We start from the raw sequence: 17,602 nt of genomic DNA on the forward strand, positions 1-17,602 counted from the left end.
GAAAAAGCAACTCTGGCCTTGAATGTTGATCTCATCGATGGTCCTCTCGAGCTTCAACTTGGTGCCGTGAGAGAACTAACAAAAAAAGAATAATGGTAGGGATGACCGAACGATTAACAAAATTTGTACTTTAATTAAGCTGCATTTTAAAAATATGGTTTCACTTGAAAATTAAGGAAAAAAAAAGTCAACATGTAGTCTACGTGGACAATCTACGTGGATAAATGGGAACTAGATTGAACAAAGTTGTAAAGGAAGCCAACAGTTAGATATATTATTTGACCAAACCATGTTATTTTGGCTCAAAATTCAAGTTTTGTGGTTTATAAGCTTCATGCTACAAGGCTAAACTTGACGATAAAAGAGCTTTGAACTTCTAACCAACTCTTGGAAGAGAAGAAATATCAACCGTGGAAGTTGATGTAGAGATGCTGCAATTTGACTTCCGTTAGCAGTGGTTGCAAGCATTACTTCCTCCATGTCCCATGATCAGTCATATCTCTCTGGTGTAGAGATGCAATATTCTATGTTCTACTTATATTTGTGTCAGCAGTTGCTACAAAGCATTGGTATTCCCATTTTTTTACCCTTTTTGGGCAGTGCTCCCAGGCATTTCCCTCTTTAATATTTGATGATCAATTTTTATTTTTACTAACAATAATAACAATGAAAATATCTATAATTACGGATATATAGTAATTCAATTTTACAGATATATTGAAGATATAGCGATGGATATTTTGAAATTTTTTTATAGATAATTTAAAATTGATTAAAATTCATGAAAATATTGAGAAAAACTCTAAAAATGATATAATAAATAATAATAGATATTTAAAAATTATTTTATAAAAACATAATATATATATATATATATATATATATATATATATATATATATATATGATATAATTAATCATATTTGATAATAATATTATTGTTTCCATAAAAAAATATAAATTTTATAAATTTATTAAATTACATTAAATATTATTTAATAATAATATTATGATATTAGATTATAATATATCTCACTTTAAAATTATAATTTATTTAATTTCAATTGTATTAAATGATATAAAATAAATGATGATATATGTATAATTTTTTTTTAATATTTATATATTTATATTTAATTAATATATAAATGATATAAAAAATGGTTAAAAAAATTATAATAATAGGTTTAATATTTTTAATGATTAATTAAATAAAGTTTTAAAATAAAATAATTAAAATTAATTTGTTTATGAAAGTATTTTTTTATAGTTTACTGTATATTTGTGTTGTGCATATTATTAATCAAATAGGCAATCAATCACCCAGGTCTATACTTGTTTTTGGGTTTGGGCGGGATTGAGTCCCAACGTGCACAGTTGCACAAATTTGAGGCTTTGACCGTATTGATTGCTTTCACCGATCGTCGACTGGATCGAAAAATTGGTAAAAATATGATTTTTTTGACCGAAACACGCCGAAATTTTTGGTGAAGTTTTTCGAAAAATCGCTTCACCAAATTTTCGTTTGCCTGTTTTGTGTCGCCAATCCCCAATACACAAAATTTCAGTGAAATTTTCCGAAATTTTCATCCATGGTGGCAGCAAGCATCAATACTCCCCCATGTCCCATGAGTCGTCTCTCTCTCTCTCTCTCATTTGAAAATTATAAACAGTGACAAAAAGGAAATAGGGCCTGCTCATCAACAAATTCCTCGAGACCATTGCCATATCATCCTCCAGTTTGGGGGACTATATCTGTTCCTTAGGACTTTCTCTATTGACCTTTTCTTCAGTGAGAATTTGATGGTGGATGGAACAAAGACATTGTTAGGCAAACCCCATGATTGCTTTCCCATGCCTCACCTAGAAATTTGCCCCACTAGGAAAGAGAATACATTTTTAGTGTACAAGGGTGCTGATATTTTGATAGACCCAGTTGAAGACAAGAGTGTGCAAGCGTTACAGTACTGTCACACCCACCATCAGACCATCTACATGTTTCATATGGAAATGCCTAAGGACCGACTGAGGATCACCCACCCCTAACTTTAATTATCATTGTGGGGCCTGATCACTCTGAAAATAATTTGAGAACGTGATAGAATGTGGGTGTGTGAAAAGAATTGCTTAGCCACTTTTCTCATTTAACATGGTTGTTAAGATATTAGGAGGGGAAAAACGTGCGTAATTAAACAGCCAAAGAAAAGGCTGACTTCTCTCTGAGAGAGAGAGAGAGAGAGAGAGAGAGAGAGAGAGAGAGAGATTTCCAGCTGGTACCAGCTGTTGTGATGTCATGCCCCCACACACCAAGTTGCAATGATCAATTATGAATGAATGAAGAGTGGTCTTCTTCTTCCCCACCTTTCACTTCCTCCCACATGTCCCAAAATTCCAATAATCTTTTAAGTAGATTGATTGGGTATTGGCCTAACCCAAGAGAATTAAGAATTTGGGAAGTCTAATTCATTTATTTTATGCAATAATCTTTGCTTCCAAGTTTTCTTCTCATAACTCATCTACTTCACACCATACTAATATCCTCAAGAATCAAAATCGGATACCTCAAAAGTCAGATATGTGCAACCTTTCAAGGTGTATGATTCTTTTAATTAGTCTAATACTTTTCTTTCCATTAATTTAATTAATTAATTTATTTTTATCATTTCTTACTTGCTAAATTATGATTGGTTACATTCAATACATATTAATTATTTCTTTAATACCTACAATTATGATTTCCATATCATAATATTATTTTTAATTTTTTTTAAATTAACAGAGGTTCACAAGCACTATCTTTAAATATGGTGTAAAAATCAAAATTTTAACGAGTCCAAATTATCATTAAATTTATTATCGGGTGTTTTAAAATTTTGATCAATGGATTCAAATCTAGCAAAGGATGAATCTTATATATCGTATGAGTGAGATCCTTTTGACACAAAAAATCTTATGAGTAGTCAATGTTATTACAAAATTAAGTCTTATAGAATAAAAATCAAACATTAAAGCATTCTTGAACAAGTTTATGGAAAAATATCAAATTATATTATAAATACTATTGACTTTTCCATCTTTAATAGCGTAGACGAAAACAATTTCATTTTATTTATTGTGACAATTAAGATCAAAGCAATCAAATTAGAGAAAACTCGGTACTTTTCTTGCAAAATATGTACTCCATAGGATTATCCCCACCTCACTAAATTTTGAATTATGGAGAACCAACATATACAACAAATAAGGATGGATTTTTTTTCATCAATTTTGTGAGCCCTGTGTCTGATCACATGATTTTTGGATGTCCTCTGATCATTTGAGAGATTTTTCTTGAGAATTTGATCACAGAACAACACATCACAAGGGACAGGATAAAAACAGTGCACCCCCAGAAAAAAAAGGAAGTTGAGAACAGAACCATACAATGTTGTTTTCTTATTCCCTACAAGAGGCCCTTGGAGGCTGCTCAATTGGATTAGGTCAATTTCAGCATCAGATAGAGAATATCTTAGCCCTTTTAATATTAATGTTTTGCAACAACTTCTTTAACAGCAGAAACCACCCACTGTTTTCCTCTCTAGATTAAAGTTCTATTTATGCTTTTGGTGTTTGAGAGAGATCATTAACAAATATGGTTGCTGTGTTCAACAAAGAGCTTTTGAGCTGGTACCTCATCACCCTCAAACTCAAAGAAACTGTAGAAGCTGGGATTCCAAACTTACCAGGAACACCCACCTCTGCTAGATCAATTGAATTATCAGAAGCCCCTCAGCATCAGCAACCAAACGATTCACTGCAGATTGTGGTTAATGGTGATGGACAAAATTTTGCAGAGGAAACCAATCCATCAGATTCTGAATGGGTGATCTCCATCAAGGAAAAACTTGAGCAAGCCCATCAAGATGATGCTGCAGATTCATGGGCAAAGCTCTGCATCTACCGAGTTCCCCACTACCTTAGAGAAGGCGATGACAAAGCCTACATCCCGCAAATTGTCTCCTTGGGGCCTTACCACCATGGCAGAAGACGCCTTAGAAACATGGACCGGCATAAATGGCGATCCCTTCATCATATCCTCAAGCGCACCAATCATGACATACAGATCTATCTGGATGCCATGAAGGAACTTGAAGAAAAAGCTCGTGCCTGTTATGAAGGAACAATCTGTCTTAGCAGCAATGAATTTGTGGAAATGATGGTGCTTGATGGTTGCTTCATACTGGAGCTCTTCAGAGGCGTTGCCGGGGGATTCAAGCACCTGGGTTATGCTCGAAACGATCCCGTCTTCGCTATCCGTGGCTCAATGCATTCAATTCAGCGAGACATGATAATGCTTGAGAACCAAATTCCACTCTTTGTTCTTGAGAGGCTGCTAGGAATTCAGCTGGGCCAGCCTGAACAGAAAGGGCTTGTAGCCAAGCTAGCACTCCGATTCTTCGACCCATTGATGCCAACAGATGAGCCATTAACAAAAAGTGATAGGAACAGATTGGAGTCATCACTTGGATATACAACCACCTTTGACCCCTTAGGCGACCAAGATGGCCTTCATTGCCTTGAGGTGTTCCGAAGAAGTCTGCTGCGCACAGGACCGAGACCTGTTCCTAGGATTTGGATGAAGAGATGGTCACATTCCAATCGCGTTGCAGATAAGCGGCGACAACAGTTGATACACTGTGTGACGCAGCTGAGAGAGGCAGGGATCAAATTCAAGAAAAGGAAGACTGATCGCTTCTGGGATATAAAATTCAAGAATGGGATTCTCAGGATTCCTAGGCTGTTGATCCACGATGGTACTAAATCGCTCTTCCTCAACCTCATTGCGTTCGAACAGTGTCATCTGGATTGCAGCAATGACATTACCTCGTATGTGATATTCATGGACAGCTTGATCAACTCTCCGGAGGATGTGGGATACCTCCACTACTGCGGAATAATGGAGCACTGGCTTGGCAGTGAATCGGAGGTTGCAGACCTCTTCAACCGCCTCTGTCAAGAGGTGGTTTTTGACATCAATGACAGCTACCTATCATCCTTGTCGGAGCAGGTAAACAAGTATTACAACCACAGGTGGAATGCTTGGCGTGCTAGTTTGAAGCATAACTATTTCAGCAGCCCCTGGACGATCATCTCGTTTGTGGCTGCTGTTGTCTTATTGGCGCTCACTTTTGCACAAACCTTTTATGCAGTATATAGCTACTACAGGCCTGGTTGAGTGACCTAAGTCCGGCCCCTGATATTTTCTCTCTTTCGTCTTTTCACCTGAATTTCACGAAGAAAGTGGTATATAGACGACGACTTCCACATGTCACCCAGGCTTTTTCTTATTTTTATTTTATTTTATTGATGGTGGGTAATCAAGAGTTGCTGGAGAATGAAACTGATTGTCAGAATGTCTTCTATTTGGATTTTTGCTTAAGTTTGCCTCGTGAATGAAAGTGTGAATCCTGGTTTTTAGGGGTTTTTGGCAAAGAGAGAGAGAATGGAGGGTGAATGAACTATGGTCCCAAATTTACTCTCTGAACATTACAACCCATTTAGTCTACCAATTCAACTTAACATATAAAACATTATTGAACTGACCACATATGTTATGCGTTATGCTGTCGTCTCCTACGCATCCAGCAACTGTAGTGCCCTGAAAGTAAAAAGATTTCGGCTCTGAACCACATCCTCTTAACGTTTTCAAATGCTCAACGTGTTGTAAGACAAATGACCCAAATCCAATTGACATTGGAAAATGCTCAACGTATTGTAAACAGAGCACCTTTTCGACCAAGTTGCACCAATAGGTTCATTACCTGCCACCGCCGAAGAATCTCAGCAAGTAAGCTAACTTTAAAGTTTAAGCACCGAGATTCTAGATCAAGCATTCCTGCAAGTTTTTTTCAGCCACTCCTTAATCCTAAAGGGGCCTACCACCAATCAATCTGTACCATCACCAGTAAAACCTTTTACAGGAGCAGAGCATTCTTATGCAGTTCGGCATACTGTCTAGAAAAGAATTAATCAACCAATTGCTAAATTGATAGCACCTTGCCTTGGGAACAAATTGGGAAAATTTGGAAAAGAACATGACTGTTCTTTAAATATATTTGGAGTTGCGAATCTTTTGGGTAGTACACAGTCAATCTTTAAATTGTTCTTTAAAACAATTTCTTGTTCACACTAGATGTATGAAGCAAATAAAAGTTTTCATAATAGACTAATTCCACACCCTAGCATCATCATCATGGTGGGCCTCTTCAGGTAAGACAAGAGCAAGAATTTCATTGGTCAGTGCCAGAAAGGCATAGGAATAGCCCACGACCAAATAGTTAAACAAGCACAACCACCCACATCAAATGGCTGGCTGTTACCATGCTGACAATGCAGAATGCCTCCAGCGCACAACCCATCTTCCCATTCCAATGGGATGAAATCGCCATGAACCTTTATAACGAGAAGTAAAGGGGTGTTTCCATGAAAAGAAACAATGTGCAGAACATGAAACTACCAAAAATATCTCACAAGGAAACTAAAGATAAGGACGGACACATGCAATCCAGAGAAGAGAAGGCAGGTCATGTATGAGAAGAAAAAGTATGATTCTGAAATAAATTTAATAAACCCAATTGCACAGCTTGACTGGCATTCCCTAATGGAAGTCACTGGACCAACATTTCATTGACAGAGAATGTAGCATGTCCCTACTATACAAAAAGGCCTTTTTTTTAAATATTAAATAGGAAAAAAGAAGACATTATCAACTACTTGACCTTTCCCCAAGCTAACTTTCATTGGGACATTTAGGAGCTGGCCCCAAAAAAAAATCTGGGGAAAAGAAGAATCATTCTGCGTGCCAAAATTAGTTCTTGAGGTAATTTTTGCTACCACCACGTCCTTAGAAAGCTCCAGCTGTTAATAGAAAATTGTAGAAGAAAACATTAGGCCAACTGGAAATACATGACTTACAAGAAGTAAAAATAGTTCAAACTACCTCAAGCTTTAATCATGAGGAAGGCTCATGTCTTCAGTTGATGAAGTCCTCTTTCCACCATACCGCTAAGAAATAGAAATGAATTTAGTTCCCAAAATCTAAGGATATGATCCCAATAACAAAGAGCAAAAGCAGCACAAAATATGATCATCACAAGTTTAAAATTAAGAAGGTTATAGGATACCTGTTTTCCAAAGGAGAAAGGAACATATTTGTATTTGATCATGTGCATTATCTGTCTCCTCATGGTGAGAGTGAACAGTACCATCCAGTAGAAAAGGAGTATTGGCCAAAATACAGGCACATCAAATACACTGAAGAATGTCATTACAAAAGCAATGCAGAAGGCTTTTGTGATAGAGTACCTTCCAGGGATAAACAAAAGGAACTCCAGTTTAACTCAATGGCTATAAAGAGAAGCATAAAGTGCGTTTAAATGGTTTAAAGTTCCAATATATTGTACATAAAAAATGATAGCATTTAAAAATGTGAAAAGCTATTTTATAATCAAATAGGTAGATTTTTATCTAAGAGAATAATCTGGAGCACAGTCCTAAAAAGGAACTTTAACCCAAGCAGTTCCTCAGACAAATAAGAATGATTAATGGAAAAGTCAGCCATTAAAAACCATGAAGAAAGAATAAAACTCCCAGTCATGTATAGAGAAGCCCATTGCTGAAAGCATGAATTACTTATCCTTCACAATACATATATTATGATTTGAAACTTGGGTTCAAAAATTACAGAACGGCCCAATTGAGACGTCTGCTAGGTGAGAACCATTAACTGTCACATATGCATCCAACATCTAAAAGCTTGGTGTAATAAATTACATAATGTAGAATGTTTGTTGAATGATCAATATTTATCCTTTTTCCATTGCTTGTCAATACCAAGAAAGCAAGATGGTAACAAGCACCTTCAGTCCCATCAATACTCACTGGATAGAGTGAACACCTCGTGAGCTGAAAGGTCAAAACTTTATGCACATCAAATGCACTTTTTGCCTTGACCATGAGCAGCTTCATTTCAACCCTAATACCTTCCAAATCAGGTCAAATGGTAGGCCCTAATTAAACGCTTTTCACAAAACTATCCAAGCACCCCCAAATTCATATGAGAAGCAATCAACATTTATTGGTTAAGATTTTTTTTTTTTCCTTTTTTCTTTTGAGAGGTGAATTTCGATGATTGTATTGGCAAAAGTGCCTAACAAAAAGGGTCACAAAGAAGATAGAAACCTATGCTAATTTGCTTAAGAGTAGTTGCCGCTCTTACTTTTCACAATAAGCTCTCAATCTACACTTCTATCATTAATCAAACTATTGTAATCTCCTTCTCAATGGGCATCCAGAATTTGAATATCTTGAAACACAAGAAATCAGAAAAAAATAAAATAAATAAAGAATGAACTATTCTTTTGCAATGCACTTTGCCACTTATCATAACATGTCCATCTTGATTATCCTCTATGATGATGAAGATGGAATTCCAGATACACTAACAATCCGATTATCAAGCATGTAGATTTATAATAAACCCACAAAAACTAGTCAACAAACAAAACCAACTAAAAGCCGAGTTGGGAATATATCTCCATGCAAGAGACATGGTCACAAGAGCCACCATACTCTTCTCTAAACGTGCTCCCTAGCGGAAGGGATCACTCTACCCTAGGCAAACCAAAACCACACAGCTGCCCGGCCTTCGTATTCAATAACAAGTTGGCGACCTCAATTTCAACCGGGTTCAATTTCAACAGGGGAAAACCAAAATAAGTTTCTCTAAAACACAATCTCGTCCTTTGTGATCGATAACAAGTTAGCAAATTAGGGGAAACCCAACATACGTTCCGCTAAAACGCAACCCTTGGACAAAATAAATCCTCATGAAACAATACCATAATCCAAATCTTATGAATTCACAAACTACAGTGGATTCATTTGTTGAAGATCAATAATCTCCCCAAACCGCCTAAAATTTTTCATCCGATCATTCAACTTCCAGCGCTATATTCCACAATTTTCACTTCAACGTTCAATGTGATAATATGTATAAATCAGGCCAAATTAAGACGAAAAATGGGAACCCTAGAAATGGTCAAACAATGCGAGTAATATAATAGTTGACGCACCAGAACTTGAACTCCGGGAGGCGGCGCACGAACGGCCGGAATTCGTCAGATCCCCGAGTCGGAAGCGTGGGACCGTCAACGAGTTCTTGGATCTCCGGGTCGACCTGCGGCGAGAGAAAGCCGATGAGGAGGTTGAGGATGTAGATGCCGAGGCCGTAGGAGACGATGTAGAAACCTTGGACGAAGTAGACGCGGACGATGTAGATGAAGGCGATGGCGAAAAATCCGATCCAACGGTTGAGGATGTGTGGAGTAGACTTGTCGAGGAGGTGCTGGTACTTGCGAGAGATGTCGTGGGTCCACCGAGAGACGGATGTGACCGGAGAAGACGAAGAGAGATCTTCGACACCGACACCACCGGCCGCTGCGGTCTCCATATGGAGCCTTATTTCGTAGTGATCGGCGGTGGTGGAGGTGCGGAGGAGGATGGGTTTTCTATTCTGAAAACAGAGGGATGGTGTGGCGAAGGCGCCTGTGGATTCGGGTTTCGCTCCGTGCTTATAGTTTTTTCGTTAAGAAGTTACAGATGTCATTTTCCGGTTCATCTGAACCGGGTTAAAACGGGCCCACTAAACCATACCACCAAAATATTTAGCATTTGCTATTTTTGTTGTTCACCATCCCGGCACTAAGGGCACTTTCTTCGTGTGTCCTTTCCAATGAATCCATTCCCTTCGATACTTGTAAAATTGATGTTCAAAAACTAATTACCCCTAAGACGTCAAAAGAAATAAAAATAAAATGTAAATATTTATAATAGTTAAGGGTATTTATGTCATTAAAACATAGGTGAGGGTAAATTCACACGTACGACATATTTTTCTCCATTTTAATCGATTATTTCAAATTAAATTCAGTGGATGATTATATTGTTGACCGGCTATAACGGGTCACGAAACTCCGTCCGCCAAGTATTTGTCACCGGAAATCTCCTGCGGCGACACGACACCGCCTGCATTGCACTCCTCTGAAACCCTAGATTTGTCATCCGCATTGTCGCCATTGGCTACCTCTCCCGATTTCTCCATTTTCGGTAGGCCAATATACGATTCTAGATCTGTCATTCTTGTGTGTTTCAGAACGATGCTCGATTATTTGAACTGCAATTTTTATGAAAATGTGATGCAACTGCTTAGGAGAAGAAGTTAATTCAAGATACATTGTGTGTCTTTAGCTTGTTCTTGGATCGCTGACTCTAATATGATTGATTAATGTTTTTGTTTGTTGTATCATATAAAGTGAGTTTGTTTTTGTGTATCATAATTCTCACCATTTGAATTATCAATCTATTGCTAGGAATAGGGTATGGTGCAGGAAAAAGAATTTATATCTTAAAAGGTCCATTCTATGGTAATATTGTCCATGAGAAAAAACCCAATGAGACTACCCGTTTGGTATCATGGTGCAGAAAATGTATCCTATGGGAGTAATGAAAATTTTAAAGATAATACTCTACATTTACTAGTTTGATGGTCAAAATTTAAATCGGGACATATAAAGTTTGCTAATTTTTACATGGGCAACAAGAATGCAGCTACTCAAGTATGACCCTACAGGTGAAGAAATCCTTTATGTATGCCTGTTTCAAGCAACATTTGGAGTTTGGTTTTCATTTTTGCATCACGTAAAAGTTTTTTATTAGCATTTCTTTGAGAATTTGTTTTCATTTTGTTCAGTTTTTGGTTAACTACTTGATTGATCATGTAAGTTCTATATTACCATGGTCATTGTTTTCTGAGGCAGAATGGGCATTGTAACTGTACATTCATTGTGTGTTTGTGAAGCAGAATGGACCCAGACTCTGCTAAACCATCATCTCAGCAACCTGCTAATACAGCTGCTGCTGAGTCTCCAACTCCTGCTGTCGCTACACAAGATAGGTCTACACATGACTCACCGCCATTGTTATCTGCTTCTGGTATATCGTCATGGGCCAAAAATCTGAAAATTCCACAGCCCTTAGCAGCAACACAAGATGATTTGCAAACTGGAGATGCAGGGAAGTCAACCTTTTCACGTTTCACCAGTGGTTTTGGGTTGCGGCTGTCTCCAGCAGCACCTATGCCAGCTGAGAGTGTTGTAAGCACCTCCACAACTACACAACCTGGTGTTCTCGAATCCTTCACAAAAGGGTTAGTTGACTCATCAAAGAGTGCAGTGAAGGCTGTGCAGGTCAAGGCACGCCATATTGTCTCTCAAAACAAACGAAGATACCAGGTAGCTGAAAGGTGTTGCCACTGCTGGGATTTTCTCTTTGTTTTATTATAACACCAGTTTAATAACGAGTTGAATTTTTGTTCTTCACAATAGTCAGTTTAGCAGATAAGTTTGTTAGCTTCACATTCTGTACTTTCTGGTGATTTTATAATTAAATACAATGGGGAAGATACCTTAGACATGCCTCAACTTAACCTTGTTCTTTCCCTATTATCAAATGCCAAAATTTTCATGTAGAAGTAATACATTGCAATGACAACATCAGAATGTGATTCCATTATTGTTAACATGGTATCACACCCAATTTTCAGGAAGGAGAATTTGATTTGGATATGACTTACATCACTGAGAACATAATTGCAATGGGGTTTCCTGCTGGTGATATGAGCTCTGGGTTTTTAGGATTTATTGAGGTAATCCATTTATATGGAGTGTGCATTGAAGCATTAATCTCCACTTATAATTGTTTTTGTATATAAGGCTATCCAAGAAATGTGATGCAGGGATTTTATCGAAATCACATGGAAGAAGTGATCAAGTTTTTTGAAACTCATCACAAGGTAACAGTTTTAGTCTTGAACTACAGGAACTTTGTCATGCTAGGCAATTTAGGGGAATCTGCCCATGATGCGGATCACTACTTATTACCCTCAGTACAATTTTATTATTATTGTTATTATTATTAGTTCATTTTGGAATTATTTGGCATTGGAAATAACTCAAAATTTTTGGGGTAATCAGGAACACACATCAAGGTAACATCAGCAATAATTGGAAATTTATGATGATCCATAAATTATCCAGATTTTTTGCAATATTTTAGATAATTTGCGAATTACTGAGTTGTCTGTGTTAAACTTGGGATATGTGTGGTCATTCAAGAACACCTGTAAAATTTAGGGCTCTATCACAAATTTAGAAAAGGTATTTTTAAAAAAAAGAAAATTATTTTGTTGTTATTATTTTGGGGGAGGTGGGATGGGGGGTTTGGTTGGATTAGCGCAAAATGGAATAACAAGACTAGGAAACAAAGTTGAGATAAGAACAAAAATAGAAATAGGATGCATGCATTTAGATATAACATAGAACACTTTTGGGAATAGAGACAATATTTCAGGGCTAGATGACAGGTATAATACTTGAGAATTTGAATTCAAGAAGACACATTTCAATGCCCATTTCAAGGATTTGCAAATGATTGAAGTGATTCCTGTGGCAATTTTTTTTTACTTTCCATTTTGGGAAACAAGACTAAAAAAGGTTGGGAAAGACTTGGTGTTGCTTGCAATTGAAAAAGAGCTTCTTCTTTGTATAATTTTTTTAAAAAAATTTATCACTGTGGTTAGATTATTTCAAAATAGATATTGGTTCTGTTTAGTGTTGAAGGATATTCTTTTGAGGTCATACTTTAAATCTGGTCTTGAATTTTCTATATAGGATCAGTTAGTTCTTGAGCCTAGTGCTTCCTTTTTGCTTGCAATAGATGGTAATAGCCTATTCTAGAGCCTTGATATGTTGTTCTAGTTTTCCAGTAGAAATATGCTTTTATTTCTTTAGCAGATGCCCATTTTGGAACCTGATTTTACATATTGTTTGGCTTGTCCTCTATTTGTGTCCTTTCAATTGCTTATTGAAAACTTCTCCTTCTTCAAATTTACCTTTTTTGCAGGGCAAATATAAGGTATACAATCTTTGTTCAGAGCGGCTCTACGATGCATCACTCTTTGAGGGAAAGGTGCGGTCCTCTATTATATTAACATTTAGCATTCTCATTGTATTCAGTATTAGAGTTAGAATCAAGACAAAATGTCAAGCCTTAAAATATTTTCTGTGGGGAAAAAGTTTATAGTGTTATATATATATAAGCTTCTTTTAATCATGTAGACGCGTTTTAAAGTTATGAGAGTCTTTGGGGCTTAGAGCAAACAATATCTATGTGATTGGGAGTGAGTTGTTATAAATGGTATTAGTGTCGATCCTTGACCCTGGTGTGAGAGTTTGTTTGGCCTTGCAATTGCATGGGATACAATGAGGACACTATGTTTGCATTGCGCATGCGTGCCCACCCGAGATTCGGGAGGAGAGGGAAGGGGGTGATTGTGATATTCTACATTGAATAAGGGAAAAAGTTCTTAATGCTATATATGTATGGGCTCCTCTTAACCATTTAGATGTATTTTAAAGTCTTGATAACCCTTTAGGCTCAGAGTGCACGATATCTACATAGTTGGGAGTGAGTTGTTACATTTTGTATTTAATCATGCACCTAAAAAGCTTCAAAAGTTAGCCATGCATACATCGTAAGATACAAGACGTAACCACTTCTCTTTGTCTTTAATACCGATTTCTAATAGATGATAGTCAGAAAACGACTATGTTGCAACTTGTAAACCAACAATGTTATATGGTTTTTTTGAATTGTGAATCTTGAAGGTTTTTCTCTTAATGTCTGTGATATAGCACAAAGATCAATCAATTCAGATTTGTTATGTGGCTGCCCTAGGTGCTGCTTATTGCTTTGATTGATAAATTTCTAAAAGTTAAAGATATCCTTAAATGATTGAAAATAGAATTATTAAAGGCTTGAAATACAGTGCAGAAAAATTAGAGTGCTCAATTTAGCATTGGCAAAAAGGCGACGTCTCCTCATCTTTTTGGATGGTGAAGCGATTCCCATGATTCATTTTGACCAAACAAATAAAAAGGAAAATTTTCAAGGTAGTGCTTGTTCCTTGAATCATATTCAAAAACATTTTCCTTTATATACTTGTTTTATGCTCACATATTGGAGAAGCGTTCAATGATGAAAAATAAAAGCACAAGGTTTTTTGAGTCAATAAAATGTGACAATCAACCTGTTCAGAGTTAAATACATGTCATATTAAGAATGTGTTGTATGTTTGTTAGAGCAACAATCTTTTTCCACTTTGGAGTCATGCTTTTGGAAATTTAAATCACCACAAAAAGAAAAGGTAAAAGTAATTGGCTGCTTAAACTTTCTAGATTGTGCATTGTAGTTTCACTGTGAAAGGTGGTGGTGTTACAGCCTCTTCCATTTTTAAATTTGCCTGACTATTTTTCAGGTTGCATCCTTCCCCTTTGATGACCATAACTGCCCCCCTATTCAACTCATAACTTCATTTTGTCAAAGTGCGTACTCGTGGTTGAAGCAAGATATTGAGAATGTGGTGGTTGTTCATTGCAAAGCTGGGATGGCAAGGACAGGACTAATGATTTCAAGCCTTCTTTTATTCCTAAAGGTGAGAATTGTGAGATATGATCATCAAACCCATAAAGATGTGGTGTTCCCTGAATTCAGTGGACCCTTGTTGCTCATAATTATGTTTCTTCATTGTTGATGAATACAGCATTTTATTTGTCATTTCCCTGCAGTTCTTCCCGACAGCTGAGGAGTCCATCAACTATTACAACCAAAAAAGATGCTTAGATGGGAAGGGTCTAGTTCTCCCAAGTCAGATTGTCAGTCAATTACTTGTGTGGAATTTAATATCTTTTAAAGTTTTGGTATTCTTTAAATCTTTCTGATAAATAATTTTTGTGTTTTTTTGTAGAGGTATGTCAAATATTTTGAGCGCATCTTAACACACTTCAATGGTCAAAATCCTCCTGGACGCAGGTAAATTTCTGATGCTTTCTCACCCAAAGCGCATATTTTGATCTTCAATAAGTTACTCAATTGATATCATACAGGTGCATGCTTAGAGGGTTTCGGCTTCATAGGTGCCCTTCCTGGTTTAGGCCCTCCATTACGGTCTCTGATCATAATGGTATTCTTTGACATTCTTGCTCATTATTTTCATCCTTAAAATGTTTGATGATATTCTGAGCTGTTATATTTTTTTCCTTTTTTTATTTATTTCTTTTATCTTGGAATGATCATATGCAGATGACTTTCCTCATTATGGGTGCATTTTGTTTGTTTGTTTGCGAATGCAATTTTAAACAATTTTAGCTGCCAATGCTTCACACTTCAGATCATTTATCCTATTATTGGGAGCCCTGTGTTGTGGTTCATTATACATATTTTTTTCATACTTACCATGGAACTTGATATGTCTATCAAATAAGAAGTTTTGGTTTCAAATGGTGATTCCATGAATGGAGCCAAGGGTGAAATTATCAAATATTCATAACCTGAACTCTCAATTGCTCTTCATGAAAATCAAGAGAGGAAGAAGCTTACACATGTCAATAGCAGCAGTCTGAGTGTATCTCTGAAACATACATAGTATCCATGCTTGTGCAGCACACTTGCCATTACAGGTCTACTTTTTGAAAATAGAAAATTGAATCATCTCATGATTCTCTCCTATGAAAAGCTGTCTCTGATATCCAGTTTCTGATTCTGTGTTGATTATTCTTTTTATGTTACGTATGGATGTATAATAGGAAGGTGTTTTTCCTAATATGCAGGAATTTTATTCTCAACGAGAAAGCATCCAAAAACCAAGGATCTAATGGTAAAAGTCTTTCTGAATCACTAGTTGAATTAGAGCGCGTTTGACAGTGATTCTAGGAAGTGTTTTTCGTTTTTCTAACACTTGAAAATTTTTATTTTTCAAGTATTAGAAATGTTAGAAACACTTCTCAAAATCATTACGAAAAGCATTCTTAGGTTCTTTTGTTCTTTAAATTTCGTGTCAATGTTTTATTCAGATTTCTGATTTGAACCCACTCACACATATTGCAGCCAGAAGACTTTTGGATCAGTGCAGCAAAGAAAGGGATTGTGGTCTTTGCTCTACCGAGGGAGCCTGGTCTGGCAGAGTTGGCTGGAGACTTCAAGTTCCATTTTCATGACAGTGAAGGAGATTTTTACTGGTTTGTAAACAGTGAATTTTCCTAAATTACCTTTTGTTGGATAGTTAACTATAATCAGTCACTTGCTTGGTATTAATTTGGTCCATTGAAAGTATGCAATTCTGGTTCATTGAAAGATAGTATCCTCTGTCCATTAATCCATTTTCTCCACCAGTGAGCCACAGCATAGTGCAATTTCCTTATTCTAGTCATGAATCTGAAGACCATACTTCAAATCCAAATGAATTGCTTGGTATTCAAACAGTCATGCTCTTAGTAGAATTCCATTTTCAGCTATAAATATTGCATACCCCAAAATCTTCTTATTTTTATTTTATATGATTTTATTTTTATGTGTACATGTACTATTTTCTTGAAATTGTGAATAAATCTTGTCCTTTTTCATACTCTTCAGTTGGTTAAATACGACAATGACGGAAAACAGAAAATTTTTGAGCACCTATGATCTTGATGGATTCGAAAAGGTAAATGATTTAGATCTTCATGTAGCTGTAGTTGTAAATTGATGGTTTGCATTGATACTTGACACAGGATATCTGTGTTCTCTGGACGATATAGGGTATCAATAATAGAACTTCACTTCCTGTTTTCCAATTCTCGATCCTCTCTCTTACTTTCTGGTCTTCTTGCTAGTCTTCACTCTATTGTCAACACACTGACTAATGAGCCAAACTTTGCAGAGGAAACTGCCTTCTCCTGGATTCCAGGTTGAAGTTGTGATGATAGATTATGACGGAACCATTCAGACAAGGTTTAAATCTGATTCAAGTAGGAACGGGTCTGATGGAAACTCAGGCTATGTTCCTGCCCCTAGCGGTGGTGTTGCAGCTACTTCCAACCAAAGTAAAGTTTCTGAAAGCCAAGACAATGATGATGTATTCTCAGACAGTGAGGGAGAGGAGACTGAATCTTCAACCAGAAAGCAAGCTCAAGCAACTTCGGGCACTGGACATGGGGCACCTGGTCCCAAATCTGGTTCCACAGTAGAGCAAATTGCGGGTATAAAACATGGAACTGAACATCTGTCGCTGGTAAGTGAGCAGCCCTCACAGATCAATCCTTCCAAGGAACCAAAAAGTGATGGAGCCCTCCAAGAGGTAAGTGATTTCAAGGCAATTGCAGCTGATGCTTCAGTTTTCTCTTTTGGAGATGAAGAGGACTATGAGAGTGAGTAAAATCCAACTTCACCCAGATTGTATGATAAGCGGCTGCTTGTAAGCAACCCGAAACAAATGAAAACAGTATGCTCGGCGAAGTGGTAAGGGAGGCAGGAAACCCATTGAATTCATTGCATTGGATTTTATTTTATTTTTTCAAAAAAAAAGAATTCCTTTCATTCTTTCTGTGAAATCTTTAGACTTTGAAGAAAGTATCTATTGAATTTTTTCCTTAATGCTTCAATTTATTTACTTTGTAAAATTTTTAGAATAG

At 36.6% G+C, this 17,602-nt stretch overlaps 3 protein-coding genes across 4 annotated transcripts; 2 read left to right on the forward strand and 1 right to left on the reverse strand.

Annotated features, from left to right (window-relative positions):
- Window positions 1–3,335: 3,335 nt before the first annotated feature.
- Window positions 3,336–5,473, forward strand: LOC117918639 (UPF0481 protein At3g47200). The gene has a single exon (XM_034835430.1). The coding sequence runs from the start codon at window positions 3,631–3,633 to the stop codon at window positions 5,212–5,214; it is 1,584 nt and encodes a 527-aa protein (XP_034691321.1). The 5' UTR covers window positions 3,336–3,630; the 3' UTR covers window positions 5,215–5,473.
- A 1,094-nt stretch (window positions 5,474–6,567) lies between these two features.
- Window positions 6,568–9,597, reverse strand: LOC117918641 (protein RER1A-like). Its single transcript, XM_034835432.1, has 4 exons — window positions 9,113–9,597; window positions 7,163–7,343; window positions 6,979–7,043; window positions 6,568–6,896 (listed from the first exon to the last, which is right to left on the reverse strand). The coding sequence occupies exons 1-3, from the start codon at window positions 9,487–9,489 to the stop codon at window positions 6,987–6,989; spliced, it is 615 nt and encodes a 204-aa protein (XP_034691323.1). The 5' UTR covers window positions 9,490–9,597; the 3' UTR covers window positions 6,568–6,896; window positions 6,979–6,986.
- A 366-nt stretch (window positions 9,598–9,963) lies between these two features.
- On the forward strand, window positions 9,964–17,590 carry LOC117918638 (phosphatidylinositol 3,4,5-trisphosphate 3-phosphatase and protein-tyrosine-phosphatase PTEN2A-like). 2 transcript variants are annotated; one of them, XM_034835429.1, is made up of 13 exons: window positions 9,964–10,145; window positions 10,897–11,329; window positions 11,641–11,742; window positions 11,833–11,889; window positions 12,999–13,064; window positions 14,413–14,589; window positions 14,723–14,809; window positions 14,902–14,966; window positions 15,041–15,117; window positions 15,764–15,810; window positions 16,041–16,171; window positions 16,566–16,635; window positions 16,852–17,590. In XM_034835429.1, the coding sequence occupies exons 2-13, from the start codon at window positions 10,901–10,903 to the stop codon at window positions 17,344–17,346; spliced, it is 1,803 nt and encodes a 600-aa protein (XP_034691320.1). In that variant the 5' UTR covers window positions 9,964–10,145; window positions 10,897–10,900; the 3' UTR covers window positions 17,347–17,590. The 2 variants fall into 2 exon arrangements, with proteins under 2 accessions (XP_034691320.1, XP_034691319.1); XM_034835428.1 differs by having other exon boundaries at window positions 10,900–11,329.
- The last annotated feature ends 12 nt before the right edge of the window (window positions 17,591–17,602 follow it).

This window comes from Vitis riparia, chromosome 7 (genome assembly GCF_004353265.1).
Source record: "Vitis riparia cultivar Riparia Gloire de Montpellier isolate 1030 chromosome 7, EGFV_Vit.rip_1.0, whole genome shotgun sequence".
NCBI classification, from domain to species: Eukaryota; Viridiplantae; Streptophyta; class Magnoliopsida; order Vitales; family Vitaceae; genus Vitis; species Vitis riparia.

Coding starts and splice junctions, on each gene's coding strand:
- LOC117918639 (XM_034835430.1), top strand. CDS start 3,631: ATGGTTGCTGTGTTCAACAAAGAGCTTTTGAGCTGGTACCTCATCACC.
- LOC117918641 (XM_034835432.1), bottom strand. CDS start 9,489: ATGGAGACCGCAGCGGCCGGTGGTGTCGGTGTCGAAGATCTCTCTTCG. Junction 7,344..9,112: donor CTCCCGGAGTTCAAGTTCTG/GTGCGTCAACTA, acceptor TATCCCTGGAAG/GTACTCTATCACAAAAGCCT. Junction 7,044..7,162: donor CTTTCTCCTTTGGAAAACAG/GTATCCTATAAC, acceptor TCTATTTCTTAG/CGGTATGGTGGAAAGAGGAC.
- LOC117918638 (XM_034835429.1), top strand. CDS start 10,901: ATGGACCCAGACTCTGCTAAACCATCATCTCAGCAACCTGCTAATACA. Junction 11,330..11,640: donor AAAACAAACGAAGATACCAG/GTAGCTGAAAGG, acceptor CCCAATTTTCAG/GAAGGAGAATTTGATTTGGA. Junction 15,811..16,040: donor CAAAAACCAAGGATCTAATG/GTAAAAGTCTTT, acceptor CACATATTGCAG/CCAGAAGACTTTTGGATCAG.